Source organism: Cyprinodon tularosa, unplaced genomic scaffold (assembly GCF_016077235.1).
Source record: "Cyprinodon tularosa strain WSP-4 unplaced genomic scaffold, ASM1607723v1 ctg225, whole genome shotgun sequence".
Taxonomy (NCBI): Eukaryota; Metazoa; Chordata; class Actinopteri; order Cyprinodontiformes; family Cyprinodontidae; genus Cyprinodon; species Cyprinodon tularosa.
In genome coordinates, this window is record NW_024038839.1 from 591,022 (window position 1) to 612,138 (window position 21,117).

Below are 21,117 nucleotides of genomic sequence, written 5' to 3' on the forward strand. Positions count from 1 at the left end.
TTTAGTCTGGATCCGATGATTGAGACATCGGAAGATTGTTGATGAGATCAACCCTTTGTTTTTTAAACCATGTCTGCACCTATTGGCCAACGCTGTGACCAACGAGGGCAGCTGACTGTGACGTAGTAAGCGCGACAGAAAGCTGGTGGGGGAGAGTAAACAAACAGCCTGTCTGTAAAACGGCAAATATGTCCTTCTTAAAAACGAATGAACGTAGAGCCTCTTCCTGCTCATGTCTCAACGAAGTCTAATCCTAAACTGATTCCAAAGCTGAGTCAAACGAGAACTGTTCAATAGTTGTTGCCATCTTCCTTGTTGTGCTTTCTCCAGCGTCGTGCAGCTTTGTCGTCACGCCCTCAACATCCCGCCCGCTTTGCATCCAAAAATTCAAAACACTGCATTGTGATTGGCCCGCCAGTTCTAGGGCCTGGGGCATTGATCGAGGCTAGACCACTCGAAGGCAAAAATGATTTTGGCCGCTTGGGGCTAGTTTACTAGGCTAGCTTTAATTAAACATTAGTTTAACAATAGAGAAAATGGAGGGAAACATCAATGTGTAATGCTTTGATCTAAACCAGTGGTTTTCCAACCTGCTCTTCAGGACCCACTATCTACCTCCTACACCTGCAATAAATACAACTTATCTCAATAAATGTTTGATTAACAGGCTTCTACATTCGAAGGCACCCTGAAGAGGCAGTGCAATCATTTAAATAAAGGACACATCTAAAACATGAGGAGCAGAAGGCAGAGAACTTTCCTACTGTCTCTAGCATGTTATATGTCATTTTCCTCATTGTGAAGGATCAGGTTTTCTTTGACTTACTCCCGTGTTTAGCTCCATTCATCTTCCCATCAGTTCTGACCAGCTTCCCTGTCCCTGATGACTGGTGATGGATCATTAGGGCTGAGATGTCTCATTATTTATTTATTACACAAACAAAAAAATGTTCTTGACCAATTCCTCTACTTGAGTAATGTCATTAAGTTTGGGCGTGTTTTAGGTCTATTTCTACTCGTTCCATCATTAGATGATGAACGGAGCTGAGCTCTGTGGGACATAAAGGGATTAGGATCTTTAATTACACTCCTCCGTCTCCCTGACCCGTCTCTGCTGTGTTCTCTGGCCCTCGTGAGGCTTTTTGTTTACTAATGTTCTCCAGCAAAACTTCTAAAGCTTTGAAAGAACATCTGGATCCACGCAGAGGTTAGATCAAACAAGGATTGCTTTTATCTGCTAATTAGCCGACTTCTGAGGCGACTGGTTGCGCTAGATTTTATTTAGGGTTGTCAAAGTGAAGGAAGTTGCTTTAAACGCCATAAAATCCTCAGATTTCTTCATATACATTGTGAAAATTGTATAATCAGCTGACTAATCTTTATAAAATGGAAACAGTTTGAGGAGCAAATACCTTTTAAAGGTGGAGTTTATGAAAAAAGCAGCTTTAAAACATTCATCTCCTGGCCATCACCTGTCTAAACCTTATAGGCTCAGTTTTCTTGCGTCCTCCAGGCGTTTGTCCTCCTACGCTCCCTCCATCACTTCTTCCTCTCTAACCCTCATCTGCTTTTCTTTCCTCCCTCCATCGTTCTCCTGTCTGTTGGCTTTCTTCTTCCTGTCAAAGTTCATGCACTTCCTGTTGCTGAACCCCCCCCCTAAGACACACACAGACAATCTCATAGTGCAGAGAAATGCCGACCCTGTGGCCGAGCTGGCCCGGTCACAACCCCTGCAGGCAAACATACAAACACTCAGTCAGGGCCCGAAATGTGCAGCTGACCCCGCCGTGGCCCACTCAACACCTCCACCCGCGTCGCTTTCGCTCAGACTGAGAAGAGACACGCAGCCAGGTTGGAGCGAAGCCAGGCCTGAGCTGGAGGCCTCAGAGAACACCAGCAGCAGCAGCAGGAGGAGCCCCTCAGCACACAAACCTCCTGCAGTCTGGAGGCAACGCTGCGGATGATTGTCCAACTCAATCTGTGTGATAATGCCATAGACTGATCAGACGCATTCTACTCAGTTTCATCTGCACTTTTCAGCAGAACAGGTCCTGTAACCGGCCAGTTTAAACCAGCGGCGGTGTGCATGAGCCAGGCAGAGATCAGAGGTGGATTATGACCAGGGGTGGAAATGAGTTTGCTGTTATTTTGCTTGTAGGAAGGAAGCAAGGACATAAAGAGGAAGGACTCACCAACACAGTGTAGATATGGAGGCAGCGGTAGACTGGGGAGAAATCGACCAAGTCCTGAGCTCCTGGGACCTGAACACAAGCACAAACCACAACCTGTTTCATCCCAACTCAGTCAACAAGAGGTTAGACTTTTCAGCTTTTAGTTTCCCCACAATCGATATGTTGCTTTGCTTTGCTGGAACACTTCAAAAATCGGTAATTCTCTGTTTAGTAAACTGAGATTTAGTCGACCAGAATATAAAAGATGCCCCTTCTTAAAGGAATAGTACACCCAAAACATGATTAGCCTTCATTTTCTACTCACCCCCATGCTGAACAACACTCTGGAGTACTGTTTTGATATCTCAAATGCATCTGGAGATCTGGGAGGCTTCTTGCTGTCTGCTGACATTCAAATAATGGAGGTCTATGGCGCCCGAGGCAGAAAGGTCCATAAAAGTCCACAAAAAACGTGTCAATATTCCTCCATACTGCTCGTCCAATGTATTCCAAGTGTCCTGAGTCGGTAGCATCCAGAATTTACTCGAAACGAAGTCATTTAGAATGTTTTTAGAGCATAAACAGTAGTGTATAGGATTTCCTGAAAGCGCGTTCACGGCGCTACGAAAACCGCGGCAGACCAAACCAGATGAAAGTGCGCATTCAGCTCAGCAAAGAACTCATGCTCTTCCTCAACACTGAAGTCCTCAGACATTTTTCTTTCCTTGTTTCTTTCTTTGCACAGGTAAACAGCACATTTCTTCTTCTACGCTTGCATTATTGGCAGAGCAGACGCTGAATGCGCACTTTCATCTGGTTTGGTCTGCCGGCTTCCGTAGCGTCATGAACGCGCAGGTGCGCGCTTTCAGAAAATCCTATACACTACTGTTTATGCTCTAAAAACATTCTAAATGACTTTGTTTCGAGTAAATTCTGGATGCTACCCACTCAGGACACTTGGAATACATTGGACGAGCAGTATGGAGGAATATTGACACGTTTTTTGTGGACTTTTATGGACCTTTCTGTCTCGGCCACCATAGACCTCCATTATTTGAATGTCAGCAGACAGCAAGAAGCCTCCCAGATCTCCAGATGCATTTGAGATATCAAAAAAGTACTCCAGAGTGTTGTTCAGCATGGGGGTGAGTAGAAAATGAAGGCTAATCATGTTTTGGGTGTACTATTCCTTTAATCTGTCTTGGCCAAATAAGTAAATTTTTCACTAAATACTTTGAGTTAAAGCAACAGCATGTGACACTCTCCAATCCAGGTTTATTCATCTGGCAAAGAAGAACAATCACTTTAAAATGTGTTGTTTTCAGTGGCTTTCAATCTGGGAATCTTGTGCACCAGGCCAGATAATAATCATAATATTTCATCACATTAGGGTTACAACAAACTGTTACTTTGCAAATCAATGAATCTGTAGATTAATTTTTCAATTAATCTGTGATTAATCATATAGTAAAAGGTTCCGACTTTTTATGAAATTACCAGCTGAAGCTAAAAACTTTCCTTATGAGGAGTTCTGAATCTTTTTTTTTTTTTTTTTTTTTTTTATCTAAAATGCAAAATATTTATATATTTTTTTTACAATCCTGGTATAAAAACTGCTCTAAATGTGTCGCTTTGTTAGCTAAAAGAACATTTTATAGTCTCTATACTCCAGATAACGACCCCTTTTTGATAGTTATTCAAATGTCATTATAGTCTCCACCTTGTTTTAATTAAAATAAGGGACATAAAAAAAAAAAAAAATGTGGTTTAGCTGTAACATGAAACAGATTGTCCATTTCTAGTCAATTGTTTATGATTTTTAGTTTTTGCATTTTTCTACAGATTTGACAGAGCTCTACACCATGCTAAATTAAAATTCACTCCTCAGAATCTGAAGCTTTTGCTTCCTGTAAAATAATAAATAAATAAACCAAAAGAGGTAAATCAAGAGTTTCAGGCACTGATGGAACAGAATGGATGCAAACAGGAGGAAAAATTCCAAAAAACCTGGATTGAACCAAAACCATAGCAGATGAGGTGAACAGAGGTCAGTAAAGGTGAGGTGGGGCAATTAAAGGTTTAAAGAGAAAAAACAACAAATAGAAAATAGAGGGATTGAAATAATAGAAGCAGCTGAACATAAAAAGAGCACAAAAAAAAGAGATACCAGGGGGTGTCATTAAATAAGGGAAGGGGAAGACGGGGTGGGATGGACGGCGGCTGGTTGGCATTCTGAAGGCCGCTGGCGCCAACTCAGTCGTAACCCTGAAGGCTGCCGCGTTGGTCTTTGTTCTGAACAAGGTTCTTCACACGGAGAAGGTTGGGTCAAGTTTACAGGACGTCAATAAGCCATGGGGAACTGCAAACCGAATGCCAACGCAGGGCAGGTGGGGGTGACAAGTTCAGCTCCATTCTCCTCAGCTTCATTGTATTTTGCTTTCATCAAACGGGAACAACAAAGGAGCTCTGATCCTGAGAGGGAGAGCTGCAAGAGTTCAGGCTCGGAACGCCGTTATGATGACACCATGTTTGTCACCTATGGTGGGAACTAAGTGCCTGCTATTTCTGCTCTGCTTAAAGTAAATACATTCCTGCTAAATATTTAAACCGTAATTAGCCAGTGTTGTGTCTGAAGGCAACAATTAAAGGTTCAGACCATTAAAAAAATAAGGTTTTCAAACTAAAGGAAATTTAAATGCTTAAATGGCCCAAACCCTCAAACAAATAGTGCTTTTAGTTTGTTTAAATTGGCTTGATTTTTTGTTTTTTATTGTAACTCAACTAAACGTTAGGAAAAAAATAAGTAAAGTTGGGTTTAGAAAGGTTCCCTAAACCGCTCATTAGGTGGAGATGGACTCCCATTGAAGATGACATCAGGCAGTGCTACGATTGCACCAAAAATATGAAATAAAAACTTAAATTAAACAGCTTTTTAAGGGTAGTCTTAAAAAATTACATTCTTTTAGAACCCTAAATGTTTATTTATTTATTTATTTATTTGATTAGTTAGTCTGCTCAAATAAATATTAACCAAAAACAAATATATCATAGTAAAATAAGAAAAAACTGTTTAAACTGTTACAAAAAATGATAGGTTTATAAAATGTTTATAAAATATGGTCAAAAGTTTCTTTTTACATAACACTTTAATAATTCTAAAACAGATAAAATAATTGTTACACTTTAATTATATGTTTTAATAGAAATATTTTTAGTTTTTAAAACATTTTATCTTCCTAAATTTTTCAAAATTTTAAAATCAACCTTTAATTTTATTATTTTTCTATTTTCTTTTGTTATTAGAAAAAATATAAGCATTCTGTTTTACTCCAACTACATTACATTTTTTTAAATATATTTTTCTATGAATAATTTAATTTGCCTATCCTGTTTTCATCTGAAGAAAAGCCTTTAACACACATCTGAATGATGTCTTTTTGTCAGAAGATCAGTCTTAGGAATCAATGTCATATATAAACAAAATAAACACAAATAAATAAAATAAGCACATAAATAAATCAATCAATAAATAAATCAATAAATAGATGGGTTTGAAGAAGAACGGAGGATGAACAGAGGGAGTAGCTCTGGTTTTAATGGAGGATGGGAGCCAGGCTACAGCGGTGGAAAATATGCGAGTGTGAAGGTTGAGAAATGAGCTAAAGGGAGCAGGAGAAAATAATGTTGAGATGTGTGAAGGACTCCATGTTCATATAAAGCTGATGTAATAGCTCATTTATGATGCAGTTTTATTTCAACCATTAACCAGATCAGAGGCTCAGATGTAACTTCAACACTTGGATGCGTTTGTGGCGCCAACATGCTCACCTCTTCCTCCTCCTCATCCTCCACGTCCAGAATACCAGAGTCCTGTTCAGACATGGGGCTGCCGCCGTGTCCGCCGCTCTCTGTTCCCACCGCCGCCGCCTCCTTTCTGCTGCGCCGACCAATCAGGGCCCTGGGCTGAAGGGTGACGGCGCTGTCCAGCGAGCGCTGGAGCTGAGCCTGAACAGAAACGCACATCAGAAGGCAACGAAGGTCAACCTTAACTCCCAGAAACTGGCTCTTTTTAGTGTCCTGGGAAAGGTTGCCCTGCATTGTTTGCGTCTATTCCAGTTATTTCCTACATTTCCCAGAGAGCTTTTCAAGTGGCTAAGAGGAGAGGTGGGAAGCTTTTGGCTCAACTTCAGAGGAAGCTGATGGAGGTTCTTTGATTTTAAGGGTCTGACACCAAAACCAGATGTTGGCTGATAACAATGATACACCGTCTCTGCAGAAGCTGCCCAACATCTGTTCCGGCTGCACTTCCACAGGTCAGACACAGGAAAAGTACAAAAAAAAACGAGAAATCAAAGGCAGACAAAGGAAAATTCAGACCCTCATACGGCGGTGACTGGGATGAGAGGTCAGCGGCTCCTGCTAGGGCCTGACTAAAGAACAAATACGTTGGAAAACACCAGGGAGACGAATAGTGAAAATGGAGGATGATAAGTTAATAAAATTGGACTGAAGAACATTGATAGATGACATGTTAATTGCTCCTCATGCTTGACGAACGCTGATAACCTACGCTTTTTTATTCTGGGATATTCAGAATACCTGTCCCAAAAATAAAAAATATAAAACAAGTCTGCCACTAAAACCGTGTAATCTATTTGATTGATGGTCCTGTAATTAAAACAAATGTGCAATATTTCAAACATTTGTATTAAGCAGACTAACTAGAATAAAAAAGGATTTCTAACATATTTCTACAGCATCAGTCTCCATACTTCTTTTCAGGCATCTGATCCAGACATAAACGGCAGATAAATTTTTTATTTTTTCTTCGATGTCTTTTTATCTTTTCTAATCTTTTAAACGGTCTGAGATAAATTCACACAATATTTTTATTTTAAAGAACTTTAAGTTTCTTGACCAGTGAGGGTAGCTATTAAAATACATCTTACTGGCATTCCTAACTCCAGTCAGATTTGAAATACATGAAAAGTATAGTTTTAATAAAATATATTAAACAAAGTAAAGCAAAAAAAAATTTTTTTTTTTACATTTTTGAACTAGACGATTCTGGGTTTACATATACTTCTATATAATAGATATTTTTCAACTGATTTTGTTTTTATCATTTCCAATATTTTCAAAGAATACTTATAAATTCAAATGCAATAAAGCTAATAAAAGACTTCATGTGGCCCTTATAGGCACCAGTAGATTCCTTAGATCAGAGCAGTATCGACAATTAAGCATCAAATTGTTACACTTTGAGGAAGCATCACAGCCAGGATAGATTTTTTCCTAATATGTTCATCAAATACATGCTAAATATTCTCTCAAAGGGCTAATCGAAACATTAAACCTACAGTTAGTTATTTTTTTGTGGATGAATTAGATGCTCAATTAACTAGATGTTGAAATTAGGGCTGCAACAACTAATCGGTAAAATCGATAAAAATTGACTTTTAAAAACGTTGGCAACGAATTTCATCATCGATTAGTTGTGTCGCGCGATTAATGCGTCATCAGCCGCCGTGGGGCGCCTCCCCCATCCCAACCCCGTTCTCCCGCTCCCGCAGGAGTTCCTCTCAGCGCTGCAGTCAGAGCCGCAGGATGTTTACCCTCAGCTTCCAGACTGAAAATCAAGCGCGTATGCGCCGGGATTGACGGCGCAAATTGATCACAATAATTAAAATAGCCTGCGCTTTGTAAAGTGAAAAAAGTCGTAACATGCAACTTTTGTCAAAACAAATTAACATGGCACGGGAGCACCTGAAAAGAAAACATGTTGGAGCCTTCAATGGCAGTGAAGAGAGCTGATCAGCAGGGTGAGCGACCATGTTTGTTTCGTTTTAAAGTGGGGAAACGTTACGTTAGTTTCTCAGGTAGCTCATCTGATGCTTTCCTTACCTTGTTAGTAGGTTACAGACAGTGATAAGGTTGGCTACTTATTTTACTTTTAATTTAATTTGAATTAGCTTAAGCAGCGTTTATATTTTCTTTATAAATAAATTAACTTGCAAATTATGAGGGCAAGGCTTTTAAAGTTTAAATCTTCTGGCAAAGATAAAGTAAAGAAGATCCTGCAATTTATGGAAGTAAAGAAGAATAAATCCAGCAAGATCAGTAATATGTCAATTAATTATATGCCACATTCCCATGTAAATATCTGTCTTTGGAGGATGTGTTTTTTAGCACCCCTAGTTCTCTCATTTTTATTCCAAATACAATTTATAATTTGAATCACAGGGCTATTTTTATCTCTATGGTTCAGTATTTTCTCAAGTAGCAACTTTAACTGCTGTACTTTCCTGTCTTAAAAGGCAGAACTCTTCTAGTCTTAAAAAAAACTAATTTGATGAAATGGGGGGACCTATTGTTTGAGCCCCTTAGGGGCTTTTAAAAACAAAAATGCCTGTCTTTTTTTGCGCTTCATGAAACAAAGTACCCTATATTTTGTGGATGTACAGCTACATTTCTCATGTAAGTTTGTGTAATTTTAACACATTTATTTTTCATATTGCACCAGTACAGTTAAAGGAAAATTCCGGTTTTTAACACTTTTAGCCCATTTTCTGTAGTGTCCAGGATGCATTCGAATGATCGACACCAAAATTTTGACAATTGGTCCTGTCTCTGCTATTTGGCTCATGCAGAATCCCCCCCTGGCTGCTTCAGAATGGCTTCCATAGTGCATGTCCGATAATCTCCTTAAAACAACCTTAAACGTTCTTTTTTTAAAATATGCTACTCACCGGGTCGTCAGCGCCGTTCAATGACGTTCCAAAAAAAGTTTCGTAAAGAAAAACCGTTCCTGTTTTGTTTTATTTAGCATTTTGTAAATCCCAGAACTATTTTTTCCGATACATCACAACCGCTTATAAACTTCCGCTTCCCGTTCGAATCTGAAGCGTTGCACACTCCAGACCACTAGTTGGCGACAATGTCTCTATATACTCCTCCTCAGTATATTCCGGTTCAAAACGGTATCCTCTACCGTCAAACTCAAAGTCCAATATGTCCTCCTCAAGAATCCACCTTTCGTATTCCATTTTCAGAGTTTTTTAAAGTGTTTAACAGAGACGTTAGCACCTCGACGTCGGAGTACACAGAGTGAAGCGAAAAGACTACAACCAATTGTAAACAGGCCCCATTTCCGTTTCCGGTGGCGGAGGGATATTGACTATTCCAACAGAACTCAATGGGATTTACAAAATGCTAAATAAAACACTACAGGAACGTTTTTTCTTTACGAAACTTTTTTTGGAACGTCATTGAACAGCGCTGACGACCCGGTGAGTAGCATATTTAAAAAAAAGAAAGTTTAAGGTTGTTTTAAGGACATTATCGGACATGCACTATGGAAGCCATTCTGAAGCAGCCAGGGGGGGATTCTGCATGAGCCAAATAGCAGAGACAGGACCAATTGTCAAAATTTTGGTGTCGATCATTCGATTTCATCCTGGACACTACAGAAAATGGGCTAAAAGTGTTAAAAACCGGAATTTTCCTTTAATGAGCAACCTGTACTTGTGTGCTTGTTTGTTCTGTCTAAAATGTTTATTTTGGAATAAAGAGGTTAATATAAAAAATATTTTTTGTCCGATTCATCGATTAATCGAAAAAATTATCGTCCGATTCATCGATTTTTAAAATAATCGTTAGTTGCAACCCTACTTGAAATACATTAAACTTTAACCTTAACCCCCACTCGCCCTTTTTTATTTTTTTTTTTTTGTGTGTATTCATCTATCTTCTTTCATTGATTTACTTATTTATTACATATTCTATTATTTCTTTTTATTTTACATAATTTTTTTTACTTTGGGTTACACCCATCTCCTGAATGACGCCGAATGGGTGGTTGATGATAATTACAGTATTTATTCCAGAATTTGTATTGCACATTTATATACCGAAAAAAAAAATAAACCTTGCTTTAAAAAAAAGAAAAAGAAAAAACCTTTTTTTTTATACATATCTTTATTTAGACTATTTTTCACTGTATGTTGTTTTTAGAATCATAGAGGCCAGACTCAGAGGAAAATGTTCCTCCTTTTTCCCCGCATACAAATGGAAAGATTCTCCACAGGACAATGTGAGATCCTAACTTGTGTGTCTGCGGAAACGATACCTTCAGTGTTGGATCAGGAAATCTAAAAATATGAATAAATGCAGGAAGCTTTAATGAGCGCTTGTATCCAAAACAAAATAAATAAAAAAAACACGCCAAATGAAGAAGGTCAACCTCAAAAAGCACATTAAAAGAAAACGATTTTACAGATATTTGACAAATTAGACATTTCCTGGCTTTTTTTTCTGTGGCTTTTTTTTCACCATTAACAGTATTCCCACGCTGAGCTTCCAACCTCTTTATGACCAAAATATTTATTCTGTGGGAAAACCCTCGGAGATGTGAGGGCATCTTTCCATCCGCGCCCAGACGGGCTTCAGCTCCTTTTGAACATCAGTGAGTATGCTTCCTTTGCACACCGCCACCGGCACGTAGGCTACGCCTAAATCTCCCCGAGAGAGACGTCAAGAAACACACCAGGGACATGGAGCGGCTTGGTTCGGCCCGTTTAATGACACCGATGATGAGAAAAACTGCACGCAAGTCTGGAAAGGCTTAGACCCGGAAAAACACAATATGCTGGAAAAATAACAATGCCATCTTTGATCTGATGCCCACATGCAATCGACCTCACAATCACAAGGTAAATGAGTCATATAAGACAATAAGTGCAAACAAAATCAGTGGAAATTCTCATTCCTCTACTCAGGAGGAGGAGGGGACGTAAAAAAGGCCCCAACATCCAAACACACTCACGTTTTCCAACAAATACCAACTCAAAATAAAACAAACAGTGAAGACGTCAGTGTGCACATTAAACCCATTGCTTTGGTTTTTGTTTTCAAATGCAAATGAACAAATTAGACCCGAAAAGAGGCTGAGAGAACGGCACAGAAAACATCTCGAGCGATGCAAGACGTCAGCGCCTACGTCAAGAAGATCCACTCGGTGCTTCAGCTCGGCTCTCGCTCTCTGCAGCAGGTGTGTTGGGCATACCGCTGACGCACTCAAACCGGCCTCCTTTTTAAACCGTCCGCACAAAGGCAGGTTCTTCTGCAGAGGGAACCCTTTTAAACGCGGCCTTTCTTTACAGAGGCCGTGATTGAAGCAGAAGTGCAGCACTGTGCGTCACTGCTTGCAAAAAAACGTAAAACCTCAAGCATGAGAAACATTCGGGACAGAAGAAAAGAGCCGAGACAGAAAGGTAAATAAAGTCAGGGAAAAGACTCAAAGGAAGGTGGGCAGACAAATGGAGAGGTGGGAGAGCAGCCAGCGGTCAGATTCACACAACTAGACAATTGGTGCAAAGCAGTAAAAACACTGAGGTAAGACCACACACTGATCCAAAGATGACAGGGGTGTATTCCTTGAGAAATCACCAAGAACCCGGCATTTTCTTTAGCAGTTTTGGATCAAATCTAATAAAGTTGCCCAAAAAAACTCAAATTACTTCACTAATGAGGAATTTAAAGCAAACTTGGATTATATCTGATGGCTGAAAGCATTTTAAAGCACAGAGCAAAGAATTTCAAATCAAATGTAAAGATTCACTTCAAGCTGTTAACCTGAATAACCAATCATCTGTTCCAGAACATGAGCATTTGGCTTTTTAAAAAGGAAGCAAAGAAGTAGGTAGCAGGGTTTCATCAACATCCACCCTTTTAGCCTAATTGGCATCAGCGGAGAAAGAAATCATCTTTCTTCCAGTCACAAAACACAACAAGAAAAGTAGCACTGAGATCCAGTCATACAACAGAGGTTTCTTTAAAGCTACCGGATTTGAAGTGTGTGCATGGCACTGATTTTAATGACTTGGAAGGCATAACTCTGGATGACTCAGATCTCTATTGAGGCCAAGGAAATCCTGACTGGGACATCCCTACAGTAAACATCTTATTAAGAAGAATTAGACCTTTGCTTCACCCAGAAAGCACTAAAACTAACATTGGCCGAGCCATCTTCAGCGATCTGCTCATCAAGTCAGTGATTTCGCTCCTTCTAATATGTAAATAAAATATTATGAAAGAAAAATCTGGTTTTTCTTCTCAGGGGGATTTCATTTCTTCCTTCAAATGTCAGGAAACTAAACCACATTTGAGACAGAGCCTGCATCTGTTAGAAACAGGAATCTTAAATGGATGAGAATGGTTCCAGAGGTCGTTGATGTTGTCTTTATGCCCTTGTTTAATTGGCTTATTAGCAATGTTTGTGCAGTTTAACCAATAATTGTCGGGGTCAAAAGTCTATGCTGCCACTATTCTGCAGATGAGGAGCCATTATAAATCAGTTTGTCTGTCAGAAATAATGCAGTGTGATGGCGCTGAACTGTGAGGCACTGTTTAGCAGACGCACTCTGAGTGACACAGCAGCCCGTAACGGTACATTTTCGCTTTCTTTGTGATGGTTCAATACACCGACGCCGCGCGCACCCTCAGCCACCCTCGCTGCACGCACACACATGTGTGTGCTCAGTAACCAGATACAGGTAATCAATCTTCCTCCACTTCACAGGCCCTGCAGTCTGTTTCCCGTTAGGACGAATGAGCGTGTGTGAGCAGAAGCTCCGGACTCGTCTGTCGCTGAACACGAGAGCAGGGAGGAGATGGAAAATATAGGAAGCGGAGAGAAGGAACGGAGAGGGTGAAAGGGAGACAATAGGTGGTTGGAAGTGAGGAAATGTGGCGTGATTATAGATGGGAAAAAAGAAATGGAAAATGACAAGGAAATGCTTTAAGGTAGAGATTTCTTCCATTTTTTACTCCATCATTGCATTCCTTTAAGATTTTTCTTCCCTCTCCTCCTCTCACCTGTCCATCCCTTCATCAGGGAAGCCGCCCTTGGATATCTGATGAAAGAAGATCCAGAAAAGCCCATCTGAGCAGTATAATAATAAACAGGTACCAAACCAAGGAAAGGTTCAAATTTACAAAAGCTTTTCCGTCTAAAAATGTCTACAAAGTAAAAAATTGGGTATTAAAAATTCCGAGTCAACTTGTTTTACTCCAAATAGAGTAATTAAAACTATACTGAGTGTAAATATTTTCAAGTGTTGGGAGTTAATAGTCAGTGAAATTTTGACAGTCATGCAGTGCAACTTTACTCTGTTCTGATTACCATCAAGTTTTAGAGATCTTCTGGATTTAGACACTAAAATGGGTGAAATTAACAACCGCACACATAAAATGTCACTTGGGTCTGGTCGCAAACCAGTTTTGCTGGTATGCTTTTGCACCATCGGTCTGATATTTCTAGGGACGCACAGCTGTTTCCCGCCAAAGCGCTAGGGGGAGCCTATGCGAGAACTCGCCAGAACTTCAGCGGATGGTTAGAAAAGTTCTGCGTCGCCGGCGGGAGTGTTTATCTTCCAAAACAACAATGGTGCGTCTGCAAGATATCACGGTCATGGAGATGGATCTAGAGTTGCTAGACATGGAAAAGGAAGTTGTCCATTGTAGTTTTTCCTCGTTTTTTTTAAAAACGGTGCACCCCGGCACCGAATCGAGAAGGATGACCACACGGACAGCCGGAAAGGCATACCAAGGACCAATCACTGCGCACTTCCGCTTGAGGTCTGCGCGGGTTTGCGACCGGCCGACGCGCAGCCAGGATTTTTTTGAGGTGCGCGACGATGGTTGCAGAGCATCTGCGAGGGGGGCAGTTGCAGAGGCCATGCGTCAGAAGCATAAATTGGCCTTAAAAGTTGACACTGGCGATAGATTAAGTTTCACACCCATTTGGAGTGGGACCAAATGTTATCTGAAACAGAGTTATGCTACGTTCACACCGCAGCAAGTGCGGCAGAAGCAGCGAGTTTACTTGCAAAGTCAATGGTTGACGCGCGTCAAGGCCTAACAAAAGGTCCTGCAGCGCGTTTTGAGCAGCAGGCGCAGCGCGTCTGAGCAGCTGAAGCAGCGCGTCGGGCGCGTTTAAGCATCTGACGTGTGTGACACGCCGCAAACGCGCTGCTGCTCGAGATGGAAAAATTGTACTTTTGTTGCTTGACGCGCCGCGTCAACCAATCAGAGACGCTGATCTGGGAGCTGGCAGGGAGACAGAAACATCTCTGATGACACAGAGCGCTGTGATCACTCCTCTGAAACAGTTTGATGCATAAATTAACTAAAAATGCATACATCTGCCGGCAGAATATGTTCGCTTTTATTATCCTGCTGCCTGCAGTTTGGATTATTTAGATGAAAAACACCTACCAGCTGCCGCGGTGAACCGCAAAGAGGAGACCCGGCCAGAGGCTGCTGTTGAAGGGATTCCTACTGTCAGCGCACCGCCGGTATGTGGGGGTCTGAGCGGCTCCGACAGAAATAATATTGGAAGGCGGGATGATAATCTGGATGAACTGACTGCACTGATTAAGTTTCCAGGTGGATTTTCTCACTTAAAAAACATATTAAAACTACTTTATTCCCACTGATCACAGCAAATATAGCTGCAAGGCAGAGAAAGGATAGTGAAGCTCCGCCCAACGCCCGTCAGACACACTTTTGCACCGTGCAGCCAGACCAGCAAAGCTGCTTCAGCCGCACATCAGAACTAACTGGTACAAGCAGTAAAAATGAAGCAGCAGACGTGATTTTGCTGCTCTTGCTGCGTCCGGTGTGAACGTAGCATCATACTCAGCTCTGTAGGTGTTAAAGCAACATTTTTTTTTTATGTGTACATTGCAAATGAACTAAACAGTTTCCTCACCAAGAGACTAATGCGTTTGTGGGTGTTTTCAAGCCCGACAACAAAGGAATCTTCATCTGAGCCATCCCTGTACAGTGTGTCATAAACATGAAGGTAGAATCGTCTTTAGGAGCTCCAAACAGATAAAAAGCTTCTCAGAATGGAAACGGTTTGACTGACGCAGCAATGAACTACTTCTGCATGGTCAACAACCACAGAGGAACGTTTAGTTCTTGGGGAAGAACCATACATATGACATTAACAAACTTAGCGTGCACCATGTCGGAGCACAAGTGATGGAGAAATAACCAGACGAGGCTAAAACATCGTTTGGGGAACGGATTCTGACCACCCAGTAAAATGCTTTCTGGCCTGGTAGCTAAGCCAGAGGTTGCTGCTAAGTTAAAACGTTCCATTTCTTTTTACTTTCCTATCTCCATCAAATGTACAACCAGGCAAAAAAAAATAAAAAATCCTGAACATTAAATACTAGGTGCTTAAGTAGAAGGAGAGTTCTTGACTTATTAACATCCTTTGCTTATATTTTAGTCTACTTGGGTTATTCAGAAGTCATGTTTCTAAAAGTTGGGAGACCCTTTAAACATGGGCAAAAAATATAATAAATAACTTATTTCAATGTATATTTTTGTATTAGTTTGTTTATCGTTTATGATTTTCTTTGCAGGACGTTTTACACTTTCAAGTGTTTTTCCTTTTGTCTGCATATAACATGTGCCTCCTTAGCAGAGAGTGTCTGCTAAATTTCACATGATGACAGAAAAGATTATTGATTCTGTTTTGCATTTGAAGTGTGTTTAAAATAAATCATTCTCATTTCCGTTTTCCCTTTTACCGCGGCGCATATGAACTTTTAGAAACCATACTCTGTATGATCAACTTACTTTATAAACTTGTTAAATTTGTTATCATTGGACATTTGGGGGACTGTCTGTTAATTTTCTTTGAACAGTGCAAACTTAAATGTTTTATATTTAACATTGGGTTTCCTTGTCTCTTAAAATGTGGTCTTTGCATGCTTTTCCTCTACACTCCTGTTTTACTTTTGACATTTGTTCAAGTTGTTTGACTCTTCATCCTATCCTCCTACCCAACATTTCAGCCTTATTTTTCCACATTTGTTCATCACTCCTTTCCTCCCCTCTCATCCCTCATTAGCTCTTAAACCTTTTTTCCTCAGCATCCACTCCATCTTCTTCTCCTTCCTCTTCTTCACCCTTCCCTTTCTCTTCCATGGCCCCGTGGCAGCAGACAATAGCTCCATTGTAACCCGTTCGCTCTCCTCCATAGCCTTCTTCCTCCTCTTTTTTTTCCCCCTCTCTAGATCTATTTATTTTCACATCCCCGGTTGAGGGAGTTGTAACGATGGCTGAATACAGAGAGTTGGAGCTAATTTGGAACAGAGCACACCACAACAGACATGCTGTCTGAGAGAACGGGAGGAAGAGGTTGGAAAAGAAGGCAGAAACACATGAGATGTGGAGGGGGACAAAGGCAAAGAGGAAGAAGAGGAACTCCACCAGCACTGATTGCACATACACATTTATTGAAAGTTTTCAGGGTTCTGACTGAGCATGTGCGCAATAAGCCCAACATTTGATACAGCAACATAATCCCTGAATCAGTATCAGGTCTGTTGGACCCGTGGGGCTCCCATATCCTCTGGCATAATTAGCGGTTGGGGGGGTTTAGCGGTTAGCTTCCTCGATGGCTGCAAGTGGATTTCAAAGTATGGTCCAAGGACCCCCCCCATCTAAAGGTCAACGTGGGGATGTGGGTTAGCAAAACAAAAGCTTTTGTGCTGCATTTAGGGGCCCAGTGACAGAACGTCAGACATGTTCTAGCTTCAATTTGATCATCTGTTAACCAGCAGATAAGAGAATGTAAACATCATCTGATCCACAGGTGGATAAAACCTTTAAAGCATTGATCATTTTCTCCAACACGTCCATGTAGCTGATTATCAGCTGCAGAGCTCCTTCTATGAGAGGCTGCTTCCCCTTAGGTGCACAAAGGAGCTTTATTGCAGACGCTTCCTCCCAGCAGATGTTGGACATGACAACCAGCAACAGGTGTTTTTACATCCATGCTGTTATTTACACAATTTTTCCTCATTTTTTATACGATTAGTTGTTCTTTTTCTCAGGCACACTCAAACATGCACATTTTGTGGTTTTTCCAGTCAACTAGGTCAGACACTTTATTTAATCCATTTAAGGACTGGATAACACTGTGATGTGAGGTTCAGTAGCACAGACGAGACAAAGCTTTTCCTTATTGAAAAACTCAGAGCCAGATAATCCAGATCCCTACAGCATGTCATATATTGTGACCCATCAGGCACAGAATGTGGTCCAACATTGGTAAAGGGAGAAAACGCACCATCTATTTGATGCGTAGAAGTGAGCAGAGAGGGATTTCACCACTGTCTCTCTAAGAAGGAGCTAAAGATATCAAGACCAACCGGGTGTTGGTCTGCTTGATATCTCCTATATTACATACACACAACTCCTATTATATACACTGTACTTGATCTGTATTATTTTTTGTATTTGTATGTGTATTTTTATGTTGTTTTTTTTTTGCTTAATTTAACTTTTTAACTTAATACTTTTTTGCCCTGTAAGCTGCTGGTAACCTTAATTTCCAGAAGGAGTCTTCCCAAGGGATCAATAAAGTGCTGTCTAAGTTTAAGCCTAAGGTGATCCACACGGATATTCGTCTTCAGTGTGAACACACCTTAAGAGCAGCCCATTTGACAAGGAGAAAAAGAAGAGTGAAAACCCAAAGAATAGAGAGTTTAAAAATGTCCGGCTTTGTAGAGCAGAGAAGAACACCAATGCAGCAGCAAATGAACCAACCTTCTTTTGCCCCCTGAATCTATACTGCTGTGATACAGACCCTAAAACAATCCAATGCAACTGCATGATTTGGTTGAGTTTTTCAGCCTGGTCTAAAAATGTTGGCGAAATATAAACGGGTCAAACAAAGTGAGACTTTTCTAACGTCGTCATCCTCTGTTGGCTTTTCGTGAACAGCCTCTATCTTTATGGCCCAATACCCTTCTTCTAATGTCACCATCACCCCACATGGTTTCTAGTTCATAATGACTAATCTTTTGAATTCAGTAAGGTATAGATGTAAAATTGTGTGGACATTTCATAAGATTCCTTGAAAATGAAACCTAATAAATCCAAATGTGGATTTTGGATCGAAGGGAGGCGTTTTTTCCAGTCGTACCTATCCAAACAGGAAGGAACCCTCTTCTAATTAACTATCTTTGTTCTGGCAGACTTTTTCTGAAAATGAATAACCAGGATCTAATTATTGGCAGTGGAAAAACTGAAGACTAAAGCAGGTGTTCTGGGTGTCCTATATCTAGTGTTGTGTGAAGAAGAAGATAGTCTAAGAGAACTCCTAGCATCTATGCTTGGGCTTTAAAAAAGCCAAGCAGGACCAGGAGCCAGCAAGTTTCTGGGTTAATACTGGTCCTTTACTGACATCTAGAGGACGTCTGCATACAACCAACGAAGATGGTTGCATCCGTTTTCACAAAGACCCGGACTTATTATCGATAAGGCTGGATTATTTTAAGCAAGCCTTTCAACGCTGAAACAGATCCTTCATTAGAATCTTAAAGGAATAGTACACCCAAAACATGATTAGCCTTCATTTTCTACTCACCCCCATGCTGAACAACACTCTGGAGTACTTTTTTGATATCTCAAATGCATCTGGAGATCTGGGAGGCTTCTTGCTGTCTGCTGACATTCAAATAATGGAGGTCTATGGCGCCCGAGACAGAAAGGTCCATAAAAGTCCATAAAAACGTGTCAATATTCCTCCATACTGCTCGTCCAATGTATTCCAAGTGTCCTGAGTGGGTAGCGTCCATAATTTACTCGAAACGAAGTCATTTAGAATGTTTTTAGAGCATAAACAGTAGTGTATAGGATTTCCTAATAGCGCCCCCATGCGCGCTCACGGCGCTACGGAAGCCGGCAGACCAAACCAGCGCATTCAGCTCGGCAAAGAACTCATGCTCTTCCTCAACACTGAAGTCCTCAGACATTTTTCTTTCGTTGTTTCTTTCTTTGCACAGGTAAACAGCACATTTCTTCTTCTACGCTTGCATTATCGGCAGAGCAGACGCTGAATGCGCACTTCCTTCCGGTTTGGTCTGCCGGCTTCCGTAGAATCGTGAGCGCGCATGGGGGCGCTATTAGGAAATCCTATACACTACTGTTTAGGCTCTAAAACGTTCTAAATGACTTCGTTTCGAGTAAATTCTGGATGCTACCCACTCAGGACACTTGGATTACATTGGACGAGCAGTATGGAGGAATATTGACACGTTTTTGTGGACTTTTGTGGACCTTTCTGTCTCGGGCACAATAGACCTCCATTATTTGAATGTCAGCAGACAGCAAGAAGCCTCCCAGATCTCCAGATGCATTTGAGATATCAAAAAAGTACTCCAGAGTGTTGTTCAGCATGGGGGTGAGTAGAAAATGAAGGCTAATCATGTTTTGGGTGTACTATTCCTTTAAGATCAATAGCAAACAGAAGAAAAAAAGGAAACTACCAGCAAATCATTAGACCCATCAAGATCTGTTTGTTTTCAGATCTGCCCTGTTAAGAGATGAACAAACCAGAATTCATGTTTGACTCAGAAATGGAAAGAAAATCAATCAGGAATGACTCAAAGAAGCAATTAAATCTCAACTTTTCATTATAAAAATTTTTATTCTGGTCCTGTTTCAAAAGAATTTTAGGATTCATGTTCTGTATATTTTATCTTTCTATTCTGTTCAAGTCAATAAAGGGCCATCTAGGAACCTGCACTTAAATTAGTAAAGGTATTTGAGGTTAAACTGGACTCTGCATCACACTTGCAACATTATTCGCACCACCAATGGGGCTGAAACCTTTATAATCCTTTTAAATAGGACAGAACTAAATATTCCAACTGTATTTTGCAAAATAAATATGGTGCATTTTGAACATAATTTACTTTGCAGTGCACTGAACCTTTCCATATCAATGCCCTTTTGCACCATAATATTTTTAAAGTGGTTTTCCTTTCCTTCTACACTTTATATTCTGATCCCTTTATAAGGATAATGTTCATTTTATTGTAATAAACCGTAAGCAACGTAATTTTGTTTTTTATTAACTCTGTGTACACAAAATGACAAGTAAGTTTGTCCAAGTCTAATGTCCAGTATTTGTTATATTTAAGTCTGGTGTCTATGAAAATACAAAAATTAAGTAAAATTGTAGATTAATCCACTTTGGGAAAGTCTTAAGGGACAATTTCTAAAGACTATCAGTTCAACAGTGTTACTTGGATGGAGTCAGAAGAAGTTCATTTCATCTCTCTATAATGGCTCCCAATTATAGAGAATTATAGAGAAATAAAATATTTAAAACCGGGAGTTGAAGAACCGACTCATGGTTTTAAATATGGTATCATAACAAATGCCCTCGTTGGAAGCTTTAGCAGGTTTTACAAAGAATTGCTGAGTTGTATTTTCCCCACAAAATTACATAAAAATAAACAATTATATATTTTTAGATTTTTCTTTTCTAGCCATTAGCTTGAAAAGTTTATTTTATTCTTTTACATAATTTCCCGCAAATATTAACATCCCATTTTCCATCACGCATATCCCAAGCGGGTCGCGAGGGGTGCTGGTGCCTATCTCCAGCTGTCTACGTGCGAGGGCGGGGTACGCCCTGAACAGGTCGCAGTCCGTCGCAGGGCAACACAGAGACAAACAGGACAAACAACCATTAACACACTCACACCTGAGGAGAATTAAGAGAAGCATTAACCTAAAAGTCATGTTTTTGGACTTTGAGGGTTTACTAAAGGCAGATCATCACTAATAAAGTAATTCTGATCAGCGTCTTTTAAATGTTCAAATCAAAAGGTATAAATCTCTAGAAGGAAGCAGCTTCTCTTTATTCTCCTCACTCCCTCTCATGCTGGTCTTCCTTCACATTTCAGTCCTGTTCTGTGGAATACCAAGAAAATAAACAACGGGCCTTAACTTGATCTCTGGATACCAGAGAACACAGAACTGTTCAAACAGACGATCCAATACAACTCTTGGCCTTGAGAAAGACCAGAACAATGAAGTAAGTGGTGAAAAGCTGAAGCGGTGCCCGGTG

General features: G+C 40.4%; 1 protein-coding gene and 1 long non-coding RNA gene across 5 annotated transcripts in view; one reads left to right on the forward strand and one right to left on the reverse strand.

Annotated features, from left to right (window-relative positions):
• Positions 1–21,117, reverse strand: part of exoc6b (exocyst complex component 6B) — a 145,783-nt gene that overhangs the window by 98,392 nt on the left and 26,274 nt on the right. For all 4 annotated transcript variants that reach the window (XM_038286421.1, XM_038286424.1, XM_038286423.1 and 1 more), the window contains exons 7-8: positions 6,000–6,176; positions 2,193–2,261 (exon numbers count right to left, since the gene is read on the reverse strand). In XM_038286421.1, coding sequence (XP_038142349.1) covers positions 2,193–2,261; positions 6,000–6,176 — 246 coding nt within the window. The remainder of the gene's footprint in view (positions 1–2,192; positions 2,262–5,999; positions 6,177–21,117) is intronic.
• On the forward strand, positions 12,771–16,996 carry LOC119784394. Its single transcript, XR_005280928.1, has 3 exons — positions 12,771–12,974; positions 13,066–13,136; positions 16,265–16,996. It is a non-coding gene; the product is annotated as an uncharacterized LOC119784394 (long non-coding RNA).